Source organism: Hyla sarda, chromosome 2 (assembly GCF_029499605.1).
Source record: "Hyla sarda isolate aHylSar1 chromosome 2, aHylSar1.hap1, whole genome shotgun sequence".
In the NCBI taxonomy this organism is placed as follows: domain Eukaryota; kingdom Metazoa; phylum Chordata; class Amphibia; order Anura; family Hylidae; genus Hyla; species Hyla sarda.
In genome coordinates this window covers 46100891-46117860 of record NC_079190.1, presented here as the reverse complement: position 1 = coordinate 46117860, position 16970 = coordinate 46100891, and the positions used below count along the sequence as shown (strand labels likewise).

General features: G+C 43.7%; 1 protein-coding gene across 1 annotated transcript in view; it reads right to left on the bottom strand.

Moving 5' to 3' along the window:
* RNF17 (ring finger protein 17) overlaps window positions 1–16970 on the bottom strand; it is a 183214-nt gene that overhangs the window by 45663 nt on the left and 120581 nt on the right. Inside the window, exons 23-29 of the mRNA XM_056560060.1 lie at window positions 16818–16929; window positions 13681–13878; window positions 10699–10849; window positions 10151–10269; window positions 8507–8597; window positions 5152–5279; window positions 3377–3672 (exon numbers count right to left, since the gene is read on the bottom strand). Of these exons, the coding sequence (XP_056416035.1) occupies window positions 3377–3672; window positions 5152–5279; window positions 8507–8597; window positions 10151–10269; window positions 10699–10849; window positions 13681–13878; window positions 16818–16929 (1095 nt within the window). The remainder of the gene's footprint in view (window positions 1–3376; window positions 3673–5151; window positions 5280–8506; window positions 8598–10150; window positions 10270–10698; window positions 10850–13680; window positions 13879–16817; window positions 16930–16970) is intronic.

Here is a 16970-nt window from a genome sequence, read left to right as displayed (position 1 = left end):
AGTTTTGCAACAGCTGTAGGCACACTGGTTATGTATCACGGAATTTGTGACCTTACTCAGTGTTTCAAAACCAGTGTGCCTCCAGCTGTTGCAAAACTACAACTCCCAGCATGTACGGTGCATGGTGTAAGGTGACTGCTGGGAGTTGTAGTTTGCAACAGCTGGAGGCACACCAGTCGTGAAACACTGAGTTAGGTAAAAAAAAAACTCTAAGTTTCACAACCAGTGTGCCTTCAGCTGTTGCAAAACTACAACTCTCAGCAGTCACCGACAGCCAACGGGCATGCTGGGAGTTGTAGTTATGCAACCAGCAGATGCACCACTACAACTCCCAGCATGCACTTTAGCTGTTTGTGCAAGCTGGGAGTTGTAGCTATACAACAGCTGAAGGTACACTTTTCCATAGAAAAAATGTGCCTGCAGCCAAACCATAAGTCTGGAAGAGGGGCGGAGCGGGAGTGACACCCGCAGCAGGCGCCCTGATTGGTCGGCCGGTAATCCGGCCGACGAATCAGGGCGATCGTGAGGTGGCACCAGGGCCACCTCACCCCTGCAGGCTCTGGCTGTTCGGGGCCGTCAGAGACGGCCCCGAACAGCCAGTAATTCCGGGTCACCGGGTCACTGGAGACCCGATTGACCCGGAATCGCCGCAGATCGCTGGACTGAATTGTCCAGCGATCTGCGGCGATCGCCGACATGGGGGGGCATAATGACCCCCCTGGGCGATATGCCGGGATGCCTGCTGAACGATTTCAGCAGGCATCCGGCTCCGGTCCCCAACCGGCTAGCGGTGGGGACTGGAATTCCCACGGGCGTATGGATACCCTCTGCGTCCTTAAGGACTCGGGATGCAGGGCGTATCCATACGCCCTGCGTCCTTAAGAGGTTAAACGTATTAATTTTCCTGCATGTAGTTATGATTTTTTCCAGAAGTGCGACAAAATTAAACCTATATAAGTAGGGTATCATTTTAATCGTATGGACCTACAGAATACATATCAGGTGTCATTGTTACCGAAAAATGTACTACGTAGAAACGGAAGCCCCCAAAAGTTACAAAACAGCGTTTTTTTTTCAATTTTGTCGCACAATGATTTTTTTTCCCGCTTCACCTTAGATTTTGGGCAAAATGACTGACGTCATTACAAAGTAGAATTGGTGGCACAAAAAATAAGCCATCATATGGATTTTTAGGTGCAAATTTTAAAGAGTTATGATTTTTTAAAGGCAAGGAGCAAAAAACGAAAATGCAAAAACGGAAAAACCCCCGGTCCTTAAGGGGTTAAGGACGCAGGGTTTTTCAGTTTTTGCATTTTCATTTTTTCCTCATCACCTTCTAAAAATCATAACTCTTTCAATTTTGCACATAAAATTACATATTATGGCTTATTTTTTGCACCACCAATTCTACTTTGCAGTGACAGTCATTTTACCAAAAAAATCCACGGCAAAACGGAAAAACACTTCTGTTTCTACGCAGTACATTTTTTGGGTAAAAATGACATTCTGTAGGTCCATACGATTAAAATGATACCCTACTTATATAGGTTTGATTTTGTCGGATTTCTGAAAAAAATCATAATACATGCAGAAAAATTTATCTGTTAAAAATTCTTATCTTCTGACCTCTATAACTTTTTTATTTTTCCGCATACGGGCCGGTATGAGGGCTCATTTTTTACACCGTGTTCTGAAGTTTTTATCGGACCATTTTTGGATTGCTAGGACTTTTCTATTGCTTTTTATTCATTTTTTCATGATATAAAGAGTGACCAAAAATACACTATTCTGGACTTTGGAATTTTTTTGCACATACGCCATTGACCGTGCGGTTTAATTAACTATATATTTTTATAATTCGGACATTTCTGCACGCGGCGATACCACATATGTTTATTTTTATTAAAATTTTTTTTTTTTATGGGAAAAGGGAGGTGATTCAAACTTTTATTAGGGAAGGGGTTAAATGACTTTTATTAACTTTTTTTTTGCAGTGTTATAGCTCCCATAGGGGGCTATAACACTACACACACTGATCTTTTACATTGATCCCTGCAAAGCCATAGCTTTGCATTGATCAGTGTTATAGGCGGTCGATTGCTCAAGACTGTATCTCAGGCTTAGAGCAATCGCCGATCGAACGCGACGGAGCAAGGTAAGGGGACCTCCGCTTGTGTGCTAGCTGATCGGGACATCGCGATTTTATTGTGATGGTCCCGATCAGCCCAACTGAGCTGCCGGGAAGCTTTCACTTTCATTTTAGATGCAGCGATCAACTAAGGGTTAATAGCGCGTGGCACAACGATCGGTGCCGCATGCTATTAGAACAGTGTCCCGGCTATCATTAGCCGCCGGGACCGACCTGGTATGACGCGGGGTCACGGCGTGACCCAGTTTTATTTACCGGGACCTGTACGCCCTACGTCCTTGATAGGTTAAGTAATTTCATAGTAACTACATATATACCAGTATGAAAAAATGAAAGGGCTAAAAAACAACACCTCACATGTACTATAGGTTATGGCTGTCTGGTATTGCAGTTTGGCATAACTATTATAAGTTATCCACAATATGTCTTTGGAATAGTTGTTACAATGTGGGCACATTTTACTTTACATAACATGAATGAGAAAAGAAAGGCACGGCAACTTACCAAAGCTGCAGGAACGACTTCTCTTTATTCCAAGAGGTAAGATGAGACACACATCATAGCCAGGGAGGGTAAGGATGGAGGCAGGGGGTGCTGGTGGAACTGCACGGTTTCGTGCCTTGCTGCCACTTCTTCAAGCCACACATACACCAAGGTGCCAGCAAGGCACGAAACAGCATAATTCCACCAGAACCCCCCCCCTGCCTATAACGCTGGCTAGAATGTGTGTCTCATCTTACCTCTTTGTCGTTCCTCTTGGTCGTTCCTGCAGTTTTGGTATGTTCTTGAGTCTTTCTTTTCTCATTCATGTTATGCCTGGATTGCTTCAGTGAATTGAGCTCAGTAGTGCCGGTCTTCTGAGAACTTACATTTGTATTTACATTTTACTTTACATTTACCATTCATTATGCTGTGAAAAATGATAAATGTATGTCACCCAGTAAGAGGCCATATGCCCAGCAGAGGTGAGTGGAATAAGCCTGTTAGGGTCCCACCCGAAGTGAGGCCACCTCCGTGTGGTGGATGGGGGACATGTTTTGATCAAAAAGTGCGCTGAGAGCCTCCATTTTTTGACCAAGAGTGCTGCTGCAACCTTGTATGCAAAATGATAAATATATGTCAAATACTAACATTACAGTATTTTTACATCACACCAGTTATCCATATAATCATGTGTCCAAAAGTCTGGACAGTCATTTTTTTATATTGTAAAATACATGCTTTTACCCAAACATTCCTGGACAACATATATAGCTCCATCATCACCAACATGATGGACTTTAGCCAGGAATGTCTTCTCATCAGGCAGCACAGGAGGCAGGTACGGTTCCCCCACAATCGGCTCCATCACTGGCTCTTCATGTTCTGTAATGCCATTTTGCTCACTTTTTACTTTCTTATCGCACTCTGGCTTTGATTCACTTGTAAGCTCTTCCACTGGAACCGGTTCTGGAAGACAACTTTTGACAGGCAGAACTGCACTTATGTCTTTAGATTCTAGCACGGAATTAGTTTTGTTCTTTCTGTAAATACAATTTAGGATAATCAGGATGCATGATACATCTAAGAAAATACTTCAAGGCAGGCAAATGAAGGTTTATGAAGTAGACATCAGTTTGGTCCCAGTACCCTAATCCTTCTTATTAAATATCAGAAAACGGATAAGAAACGGATAAGAGATTGCGTCGACCCTTGTTTTATTTGAATAATTCTAGGCATTAGAACTGAGAAAGTGGTGGCAGTTCTGTCAATATTTCTGTTCTTGTTCCTCTGTGGGTCACTGTCGGGCTACCCACCAACCTGCAAAAAATTAGCAGAGCAGGTTAAAGAGAACCTGTCATTGCTTTCATGTTGCCTGAATAAAAAGTCACTGGGGCAGTCCCTTGCAGCTTTAAATGATAGATCTCCTGTTTCAGTGTCAGAAGAGATCTATCAATTAAGGTCAGCAGGGTAAACGGAAGCCACTGGGGGTACCACCTCAATAACTGATGACTGGTACCATTTAAAGGGAATCTGTCATTAATTTTTTGCAGCCTAAGCACCAGGCATTGAAATTGTGGGATACTATGAATTACTCTAATATGCCCCCTGGGATTTCCTGTAGGGGACCTTTTCTACTTTAACCTGCCAGGCACAGCATAGCAGACTCTGCTTTAGGCAAAGCCTGATCAGCTTCAGTAGCCACGTCAACGGAGGCCACTGTCAGACTGCTGGTTGCCATGGTTACCACTGACACCTCGTGATTGATTTGTGGGGCCCCGATGAGGAACAGAGGTAGCTCCCCTTCCTCCCTAATCCTAATATAATAGATACTGGGGTTACACTGACCACAGTATCTATAGGGTTAACCCAGGATCAGAGTGCATCTCCGATCCTGACTGCTGTGGCTGGCTTTCTTCAATGGGTCCCTTCTCTATTCCGATTGCTTCACTAACTGAAGAACTTAACTTACCTACCACTCAAAAACATGACTTTTCTACTGCTGCTCCTCCGGTATTGCTGCGATTCCCTTTCTGGTGTCGTGGACTACGTTACACTGACGTTTAGTCAATCACTGGCCGAGGCAAGACATTACTGTGACCAGTGATTAAAGTATGGAGGACTCCTTGTCCATGGCATAGGCACACACCCCTGGATGTGACCCGTAACTATCAGACATGCACATCCTAAACAAACTTTGCACAGATCAACAGTACAAGGGAATATAAAAACCATTGTAATATATCTTATTTCTCCTGTACTGAAACTTTTTTTCTTCCCCTAAACTTCCCCTCTGCTACTCAAATCTCTCTAAAAATCAGTTCAACTATTTCCTGTGTCTACAGAGGAGGGAGCTCCAACCACTGGCTCTGGGAGAACTGCAAATTATGGATGAAGCCTGCAAAGGGAAAAATTGCTTAAAATACCTAATACAAGTTATATAATGGCCAGAAAGAGTGCTGCTTCTCATATAGACACAAAGTCACCTGAAACTACTGGTATGCTTAAAATTCCTCTATTACCTTGTCACAGGCCTTTTATCTCTCAGCGCTAATCCCTTTTTCACCAAGAATTCAGAGACATCAACCAGCTGGCTTGCTTCATTTTTGCTTAAAATTTTAACCGGTAAAGGCCATTGTGATGTATCGTCCTATGGAGGAAATTTTTTTTAAATGGAGATGTGATGTTAAAGGGGTAGTCCAGTGGTGAAAAACGTATCCCCTATCCTAAGGATAGGGGATAAGTTTGAGATCGCGGGGGGGGGGCAGAGCCGGAGATTGCCGAAGGCAGCGCTTCGGCTCTGCCATAGAGTTGTATTGAGGGGGCGTGTCGGCCGCCGCCTCGTGCGGAGGTCGACACGCCCCCTTCCCGCGGGCTGTCGGGGCTCCGTACAGGAGATCGCAGGGGGCCCCAGCGGTCGGACCCCCCGCGATCTGCAACTTATCCCCTATCCTTAGGATAGGGGATAAGTTGTTCACCACTGAGTCACCACTGGACTACTCCTTTAAATACACACAACATAACATCACTGCAGACTCCAATACCTAGTATTAAAAGTAAAATAAGCATACAAGCAAAAGCACAAATATGACTTCCAACGGAATCTACAACTGGTAGCCCAGGCATTGCCCGCATCATCGCACTGGGAGCAGAGCGGGGACGCGGGCTGTCAATCACGCTGAGAGGGCTTGAGTATGGGATTAGAAAACATGGCTCCTACCGAGGGGACTACTTAAGGGCCGGTGGGAGAAACCTTTTAAATTGTAGGTACTCTTTATAAAAATACCTATCACTCAGACCTTAAACTATCCTGCCCATTAAGCAAAGTTATGTTAGCTCTACATTTACTGCTGTACGGCTATGCCGCGGATCGTCCACTTTTTCATGTTTATATGGTCCCCCAGGTTCAGAATTCCATTGCTGACCCCTGATGACGTGTGCGCTCCATCTGGATCTGGATTGTCAGGAGAGACCAGAAGAAGCTGTTGTCTAGAGCTGCAAAGGATCACGGAATAGGCTTGAGACATATATGGGTGCTAAGCTGTCTCCTGAGGGATATATCAGAAGACAGCTCATCAGCAGCAGCAAAAACAGGGGTACAGAGGAACTCTGACAGTATTTTCCAACCAGAGTGCCTCCAGCTGTTGCAAAACCAGCTCCCAAAATGCCCTGACAGCCAAAGTAGTTTCGCAGCAGCTGGAGGCACCCTGGTTGGGAAACACTGCTCTATGGTCTATTGCAGTGGTCTCCAAACTGTGGCTCTCCAGGTGTTACAAAACTACAACTCCCAGCATGCCCAGAGAGCCTAGGGCTACAGTTTGGAGGTCACTGGTCTGTTGCGATTTGCTTAACATCACTTTTCTATGTTGTGAACCCATCCTTAAAAATCTAAAACAAAGTCCTGAGATAAGGCTGTCAGCACCACTCCACTCCTTCTTGTATTCCTCAGGCTCAGGATTTTAACCCTGCAGATCTGTGCGCTCTGTAGATTCTTCGTGCCTGTGTCTGAAGTGCAGTATGCGCACATAAATTCTTAGAAGAAAACAAATGACACAGTCCCCCAACCTCTACTTCAAACTTGCTGCTTTATTGCTACTGCCAAGGTGTACAATGAGGATGCACTACACCTATCCTCATTGTACACCTTGCCAGTGGCAATAAAGCAGCAAGTTTTGAAGTAGAGGTTCGGGTGCCGTGCCATCCTTAAAAATGCCTATGCAGGGACTCAATGTACCAAATGTGAAGCTGAATTGTTTTATTGTAGGCAACCATTTGGATTTAGGAATTGGCATATATATCTGTATATGTAGGTGTATATGTGTGTGTATATTTTATATATATATATATATATATATATATATATATATATATATATACACACACACACACACATACATATACACACACACACACACCATGATAAGAAGACAGACCTTAACAATAGACAGTAGGGATCGACCGATATCGATTTTTTAGGGCCAATACCGATAATCTGTCACCTTTCAGGCCGATAGCCGATAACTTATACCGATATTCCGGTATAAGTTATTGGCTATTTCAACACCCCACCCCCGGCGGGGCAGAAGCCGTTGCAGATCAATGATTTAAAGCGGGCGCTTTAAATCAATGAACTGCAGCAGCTTTTTCCGGGCCAGAGACCACCGCCGCCGCCCACTTCTCTCCCCCTGCCTGTCCTGGGGTCCTGAATCTAACCACCACAGTTGCCCCATCCCCTCCCCCCAATCCTCTGCGCACATACCGCCGCCGACCCCCCCCCCCCCCATCCTCTGCCCACATACCGCCGACGCCCCCCCCCCCCCCCCCTGCCCACATACCGCCGACGCCCCCCCCCCCCCCATTCTCTGGCCACATACCGCCGCCCCCCATCCTCTGGCCACATACTGCCACCCCCCCATCCCCGGTGTTATAATTACCTGTTCCTGAGGTCCGCGATACTTCTGGCTCCGTCGGCGTCCTGCGCTGTCACTGTGCGCACTGACGGTGACGCCGCTTTGGGGACGTCACTAGTCATTGCGCAGCGCACAGCAACAGCGCAGGAGCCAGAAGTATCGCGGACCCCGGGAACAGGTAATTCTAACACCGGGGAAGGGGGGAGGCGATGGGGCGGTGGTATGTGGCCAGAGGATGGGGGGAGGCAATGGGGCAGTGGCGGCGGTATGTGGCCAGAGGATGGGGGGAGGCGATGGGGCAGCGTCGGCGACGGTCGTCTCTGGCCGGGGCATTATCGGCAAGGTAATTGACGATACCGATAATGTCCAAAATCGTGATTATCGGCCAAACCGATAATCGGTTGATCCCTAATAGACAGATCAAACAAAACAGCACAATGACAAGCACATCTATGTAATCCGTATTAATAAGTTATGATACCCATAAGTCTAGTATGCAGGGGTTCATCTCTGTATATGAATACTAGTTAGAAACCCCATGAGTTATCTCACTTGCAAGCTTTTAATAGCAACCAGATCGCTTCTTTCATTTTTATAAAAGGGCCTGTGAAAAACGGAAAGAAATGATCCCATTGGTTGCTAAGGGCAACTGCACCACTCTACCTCTGCACAGGTTTTGATAAATTTCCCCCTTAGGCTTCTTTCACACTGCTGTGAGGACACAGCAGAGTGACTTTTTCTCCCTGCCATTCTTGAAGGGGAGCACCGACACTGTGAAAGGGGCCTTAGGGTGTATTTACACATACAGTATCCTGTGCATATTGAAAGCTGTGTTCGGTCAATTGGTTTACATTGAAATCTGCAGTTGCAAATCCTGCGCATCAAATATGTGCAGGATACTGTACGTGTGAATAGACCTTAATGGAGTATATATGTGTACAAAACTGAAAAGGTTGGCAGCACTGACTTCAATAACCATCGTGACTGTGGCTCCTTTGAGATAATGGGAAAGAAAGTCACAGGCAGTTGCGGTCCAGTTTTGACTTCCTCCGGCAGGCCTGAAAAATACAGAAAGAGCCGATACAGTCACAGAAATTATATGGCAAGGTTAGGTAGCACAGTTAGGGTGCGTGCGTTCACACTGAGTAATTCAAGAGGAATTTACTTGAGTACAGTAATCCCCCCGCCCTGCGATGGCCCCGACATATGATAAAATCGACATACGATGCTTTTATATGTCGGGGCCATCGCATTAACTTCTATCCGACACTGCAAAATGCTTAAGCTGCTGTTGGATAGCAGTTTAAGCATCCCGGGCAGGTTCGCTTACCTATTCCCGCTGCTCTGGGTCCACTTTGCAATCCTCCGGCGTCTTCTCCATCTTCTCCATGGTCCGGGCCTCGCTTTCCGGCGTCATTATTACGTCACTACGCACGCCGCGCCGGCGCAGCAGCGTAATAACGTCACCAGAAAGCGAGGCCCGGATGGCGGAGAAGATGCGGAAGAAGACGGAGGATCGCGAAGAAGACACCGGAGCAGCGGGACAGCATCGGGAGCGGTGAGGACCTGGTCCAGAGCGGCGGGGACAGGTGAGTACAGCTTCCTATACTTTACATTAGCACGGATCCCTCAACATACGATGGATTCGACAAACGATGGGTCGTTTGGAACGAATTACCATCGTATGTTGAGGGACCACTGTAATTCCTCTTGAATTCTCAGCTCCAAATTAATGCACATCTCCTCTACCCATAGTTTTTTTTTCTGCTGTCCTGTTTACACTGTGGAAATTCCGCTAGCAGAATTCCGATGCTGAATTCCTTTCTGCTTGAAGAAAGAACATTTTAATTCTTCAAGCGGAATCTGCGAAAAGTAGACGAAATAGCCTCCTTCTTCATTCCTCTTCATTTCCACATGGAAATTCCTCTTGAATTCCACTTGATGGATAAAATGACAGAAGGCAACAATTTTCTGACCAAAATTATTCCTTGTGAATTCCTCAGTGTGAACGCACCCTTAAGGTGGAACTCCACCCAAGCTACATGGAAAACAGCATAGATGTCTTATAACAGGTGTTTACATGCTTACTTCCTGCAAATACAGTATAATCTCTGGGACCTCCCCCTTCCCCAGAATTTATTTTCAGTTCTCTTTTATTGAGCATTCTTTAAGAAGAACACCTCCCTGGATGGTTTTGTGCAATTTTGGGTGGTTATCTAAAAGACGTTTTACTGTATGTGCATACATAGAAATTTATTCTAAAGCTTTGCAAGTTGTGCAATATGTTAGTTGGCCACTAGGGCGACGTTTTCCAAACCATGTGCCTCAATCTGTTGCAAAACTACAACTCCCAGCATGGCCGGACAGCCTTCGGCTGTCCGGGCATGCTGGGAGTTGTAGTTTTGCAACAGCTGGAGACTCTTTGTTTGGAAAACAATACACTACGGGCAAAAATGAACAATGTATCTGTCCCTGATCTCTGTTCTGAATAACAGATGATGGTTCTTATAAACAGGAAAGTCCACTAAAGCAAATATATTACATAACACAAAATAATATTACTGCTACATTGTGGATCCCGACTGATATGTACAATAGCTTCTAAACATACTTTATATCCATGAGCGAACACTCCAGACACATGGTACCGTATACCATCATGCTTTCATCTAATGTCCTTATGTTGGTGACATCTTTCACTTCCTGTGTGCCAAAATCGTAACAAAATACCTGAAAAATAATTGTGAATTGACATTAGGAAGAGCATAAATTACTCAACTTCTGTGTATAGATGGTAAACTGTAATCTTGGGACAAACCCTTTAAAAGTATGGCTACACAGGGACTTTAGGTTATGCAACACTAAGGCTAGATTCTCACACTTTGCGAGTCTGAGCGTACGACCACATTTACGTTGCCATCCCCATAGACAGCAATGTATTTCAGGTGGATTTTGGTAAAAGAATGATCTTTCTTTGGACGGTGGAACATCCACCACTGAAATTCCGTTGTGTGCACTGTGCAGCGGAATCCCATTGCCAGCACTATCAGAAATTCTGAGGGTAAATTTTAAGCGGAATTACACAAATTCCGTAGCGTGAACCTAGCCTAACAGGAATATTAGAGATTTACAAAAACACAGAGATTGTAATTTTCTTACCTCAACAAAACTGTCGGATATTACATTTATAACCTTCCCACGCGTCCACTGATTATTAGACTGGAGCTGAACTGCTACCTTCATATCGACTTGCCATTGTACAGCCTCTGGTTTTGAGTTCTCATACCGCTCAAACATGGCTGCTTGCAAACTAGAATCCCGAAGAAGTGAAAAAACACGTGTGAAACATTACACAAGCAATCACTAAATATGTAGTCTAATGCATTTAGGCTGTTTATATCTGAGTCCGAAGCTCCTTTCGGGACCTCTATTGCAGAAAACAGTCAAACAAGCAAATAAACATAGCAAGCTGTATTTTTTTGTCTGGTATTTTCCAGAAAAATACCACCAGACAGAAATCCAACGGACCCCCAAAGAAGTCAATGGGGTTACATCGGGCTATGTTGGTGTACGTCCCACAGCAGACCATTGGGCTCAGTTGCCCATCCCTTAATGGAATCTGCCATGCAGGCCCCAAACGGATTTTCTGACACAGACGTGAACCTAGCTTGTAGGGTAGGGTCACACGTTCCGTATTTTGCTGCTGCCTAATTTCCTACCCATTGAAGTAGCAAATTGGGTAGCAAAATACACAGCTGATTTTGCTACTCATTGACTTCAATGGGTAGGAAAATATACATGCAGCAAATATGCAGTAAAATACTCAACCCTAAAAGGGATATCCCAATAGACAAGTTAATATAACACACTCCAAAAGGCTACAAACTGCTATTTTAAACTACTTTCTCTCTCTCTCCCCTTCCCCTCAGCACAACTGATAGCCTGTGCTACTGTGGGTAGACACACCTACAGAAGCTTTTACAGCATTCCCTTCTACATCCATAGGCATTAATATGGAGTTGGTCATCCTCCCTCTTTGCAGTGATAATAGCTTCCTCTCTTCGGGGAAGCTTTACTGTAAGATTTTGGGGGGCATCTGTGGGAATATTTTTCTGTTCATCCAGAAGACCATTTGTGAGGTCAGGCACTGATGTTGGAGGAGAGGACTTGGCTCACAATCTCCATTCTGGAACATCTCAAAGCTTTTGGGTGGGGCTGAACTCAGGGCTCTGTGTGGTCAATTTCTTCTAGGGATTCCCAGATACCATTTTTTAAAGAACGAGTACCGGTACTTTTTAAATACCAATTAGCGATACTTTTTTTTATATGTCATGTGACATCTAAAGCAGGCACATCTAAAGGCAGCATGTAGCGGTCCTTCAGAGGCGGAACCGCAGCATAAAATACGCTGTGGATCCGCCAGTGTGAACGTACCCTTAATGGGAAAAAGGGGTGTTTTTTTTTTTTTTTTTTATAGAAAAAGGGGCTTTTTTTATATTAAAAAAATATATTCTTTTTATTTTATTTAAACTTGAAAAGGGGGCGATTTAATTTTTTTATGTGGAAGGGGTTAATTCACATTTATTTTTTACAAAATGTTTTTCCACTTTTTTTGTCTTATTTATTAGACTATTACATACAATCTGTAGATATAGCCATAGCATAGCAGTGCTCCTATACTAATGCCGGCCGTCCTCACAGCTGATCGGGACACCGCGATTACACACATTATCGTGGTGACCCAGATCAGCATCCCTGAGCTAACCGGCAGTTAACTTCAGGACTTTTAGATGCCACAATCAACTTTGATTGTGGCGTCTAAAGGGTTAATGCAGGTCCAGACTATGAGCGCACTGCATAGCTTGGGAGCAGAGAGTGCAGGCGGCTTACTGCACCTCCATGATACCTGCCGGTGGGACGGCAGTTATCGGATTAGGTATCTGGGACATTTGCACGAGTACAAGTACTCGTGCAAACGTCCAGTATCTGTCCAGAATCTGTCCAGATACCGATACCAGTATCGGGACAGCCCTAATTTCTTCTAAACCAGACTCTACCAACCATGTGGACCTTGCTTTGTGCATTGAAACATAGTCATGCTGGAACAGGAAAGGACCAAACCCAAACTTGTTCCCACAATGATGACAGGGACAATTGTCCAAAATGTCTTGTTAAGCTGAACCATTAAACAAGGTTATCCAGGAATAGAAAAACAGAGCTAATTTCTTTCAAAAACAGCTCCACGTCTGTCCCCAGGGTGTGTATGGTATTTCAACTTTGCTTAATTCACTTCAATGGAACTGAGCTGCAGAACCACACCCAACCTGGAGACAGAAAGGGAGCGGTTTTTGAAAGAATGGCTGTCCATGCATGCTGTGAGTTGTAGTTTTGCAATATCTGGAGGGCCACAGTTTGGACACCACTGCCCAAAAACATGTTTCTCCTGCTCCAAAGCCCAGTGATGGTGGATTAACACCAATCCATCTGACACTTGGTGAGGTATGGCTTACATGTAGATGCTTGGATATGCAGACCATGTAAATTCTGCAACTTTACATGGTCTCTACTTTGTCGTTGAGGTCATGTGGTATTTACACTTCTCAATAATACTGCTCACAGTAGCTGGTGGAAGATACACTGCACTGTTTCCATCCTCTCCTCTTGTAGATTGTTAGCACTTCACAGGCAGGACTCTCAACAGGGCAATACACAGCTACACTGATTCTCCACATATCCCGATCTAGCACCTTCTGGGTCCCCGCTTATTCCTGCTTTCGAGATGAGTCTTCTCGGCAGGACCTGCCCGCTCAGGCAGTCACTGAGGCAAGACACCACTGCAGTCAGTGACTGGTTGAGATGGCAGGTGCTGCTGCGATGTCTCATCTCAGAAGCAGGAACAAGCGGTGGCCATTAGGGCACCCCATAAAGAAGTTTTGGGGGACCGGGGAGGAAAGTATTGCACTTTTAATTTTTATCCTGTCTCCAGAATATTATAAAAATATTATTGCAGAATACTCCTTTAATTTTTATGATCTGTACAGCAAAAAACATTATCCATTGAGACAGCTCTTAACACTTCGAACTTGAAACAATACATATGACACAAAAAAACTGAAAATCCTGCCGATATATAGACATTACCTCTTAAGAATGTTCTCTGTAGTTAACCACTGTACGTAGATTTTGCTGGGAGATACAACATGGCTGATAAACACATCAAGCTCTTTTCGTTCAAACAGAGAAATGTTATCCAAGCACATTTCCATAGAGTTAGGAGATAGCTCTAGGACTGGATCCCATACTTCCTTCAGTGGGAGATGTTCAGCAGAATATGATGAGCTTAAAAGAAGAGACACATTCCTAATCCCATAGTGATAAGACAGCAAGCAGTAATAAACAGCAGGTAACGTTGTGTAAATATCAGACAGAAAACAGTTTACCATGATAAAAAGCAGAAATCTGGGACAGTTAGGGGAAATATTCACTAGACTGATCTTCTGTGGAACTTCCACATGGAAACCCCAAAACTTACAGCAGAACAGTACCAGCAAAGTAAATCTACACACAACAGAAATATCCTGACTTAGAGTGTACCTGTCAGATGGCACCCCCCCCCCCCCCCCCCAAAAAAAAAAACAAAAAACATATGTTGCTCAGTACCTCATCCTGATCATGGGTATGGTACAAAAAAGTTGCGGTCTACTTGGTACAGGTTGCCATGTACAACTCTTTTGTACTGCCCCAGTACGCTGGCAACACAGGGACATTCCTCCAGTACCAAGAAGTCCTAAAGGCCCTGATTTATGGCGACCGGGAAAGAGCAGGCCAGAGTTCCCAAGGAACTGAAGTTATAGGTACCAGGATCACAGAAAAAATGCGGCGTGTGTCACAGGAGGGGGATACGGAATGACACCACCACTCAATTTGACACTTCCCCCGATCTTCAGGGAGTATCACACTTCAATGGAGTACTAAATTTTCCCTATTCATTTTAATTTCCCATAATTTGACTCCAATGTACCAAGCCCAGAGTACATTCCAAACTTTAACCCCATAAAAGCACTAACTTGCCCAAAAAAACACTTTTATAAAAAAAAAAAAAATTATATATATATATATATATATATATATATATATATATATATATATATATATAGACCTCTGGGGGTATATATATTTATTTTAAATGGGTCATAGGTCACTATAATTGGGGACTTTTATATGTTGCCTCAAATGCGCAGCGCTCTCTCTCCACCTGAGCGGTGTGCGCATTTGAGGCAACCGGTTAGGGACGGCCACATACATCACATTCCCAGAATGATGATTCAGAGCATAGAATTTGGGGTGGGCATATTTTTTAGTTTTGGCTATGCTCTGGGTCATTGGTCCAGCTGTTCTGGCTCCATAGGCAGCTATGTAAATGCTCAAGGCCCCTGACTGCGCTCCTGCTCTTCTGAGACCTGGTGTGCACCTGCAAACCAGACATGAGGTATGTCCTTACGCCAAAGAAATGTATTTACAAATTTACGGTGAAATTTTTTCCTATTACCACTTGTGAAAAAAAAAATGTGGGGTAACCCCAGCATTTTAGTGTAAAAAATCATTTTTGCAAATGTGACTACATCTCTTCTGAGCATTGTACTGCACCCGCAGTGAACTTGACGTCCACACATGGGATATTTCCATACTCAGAAGAGATGGGGTTACAAATTTTGGGGGGCATTTTCTCCTATTACCCCTTGTAAAAATGTAAAATTTGGGGGAAAACCTGAATTTTAGTGGAAAAAAAAAATAATTATTAATTAATTTACACATCCAAAGTCGTCAAACACCTGTGGGGTGTTAAGGCTCACTGTACCCGTTCATTGAGGGGGGTAGTTACGAAATTGTATGCCGTGTTTATTTTTGCTGTCTTGGCACCATAGGGGCTTCCTAAATGGGACATGCCCCCCAAAAACCATTTTAGCAAAATGTGCTTACCAAAAGCCAAATGTAACTCCTTCTCTTCGGAGCATTGTAGTGCGCCAGCAGAGCACTTGATGTCCACACATGGGGTATTTCCATACTCAGAAGAGATTGGGTTACAAATTTTGGGGGGCATTTTCTCCTATTACCCCTTGTAAAAATTTAAAATTTGGGGGAAAACCAGCATTTTAGTGAAATTTTTTTTATTTACACATTCAACTTTAATGAAAAGTTGTCAAACACCTGTGAGGTGTTAAGGCTCACTGTACCCCTTGTTACATTCCTTGAGGGGTGTAGTTTCCAAAATAGTATGCCATGTGTTTTTGTTTTTTTTGCTGCTCTGGCACCATAGAGGCTTCCTAAATGTGACATGCCCCCCAAAAACCCTTTTAGAAAAACTCACTCTCCAAAATCCCATTGTCGCTCCTTCCCTTCTGAGCCGTCTACTGCGCCTGCTGAACACTTTACATACAAATATGAGGTATTTCCTTACTCAAGAGAAATTAGGTTCCAAATTTTGGGGGTGGGGGTGGATTTCTCTCCTTTTACCCCTTGTAAAAATTCAAAAACTGGGTCTACAAGAACATGAGAGTGTAAAAAATGAAGATTTCGAATTTCAGTTTGAGTTTTCAGTTTTTATAATGGGGTATTTCTAATATGAAGCCCCTTCAAATCCACTTCAAAACTGAACCGGTCCCTGAAAAATTCCGATTTTGAAAATTTTGGGAAAAATTGGAAAATTGCTGCTGAACTTTGAAGCCCTCTGATGTCTTCCAAAAGTAAAAACGTGTCAACGTTATGATGCCAACATAAAGTAGACATATTGTATATGTGAATCAATATATAATTTATTTGGTATGTCTATTTTCCTTACAAGCAGAGAACTTCAAAGTTCGAAAAATGCAAAATTTTCCAATTTTTCATGAAATTTTTGAATTTTTCCCCAAGAAATGATGCAATAGGTCACGAAAAAACAATCTCTGAAGCATCCCAGTTATTAATGATTAAAGTGACAGTGCTCAGATGTGCAAAAAACGCTCTGGTCCTCAAGGTGAAAATGGGGTTGGTCCTTAAGGGGTTAAAGTGCTGTCGACCTATAAGATTGTATGATAAAATAAGGAGCTGCTGGCCCTGTGCTCCCGTGTAGTATTCAACTATATGAGAGTCCTGAGGAGGCCCACACAGTTGGAATGATGAAAGTAAATAAATAAATTAAAAAAAGGACTTAAAAGAATGACTGAAGAATTATATACTGTAAATCGTATGCGTAATTGTAATTACATTCATATGTTGAAGTCCCAAGAAATACATACCACTGTATAAAAGATGCAACTTTTTCCTCAACAAGCATGGTGTTAATACTCATCACATAACTTGGGTTAACATCAAAAAGCTCAACAGATAGCTTGTTCTCAAGAAGCATACCTGCATGACCAAACAATGGTGGTTAAATATCATAGTGCTGC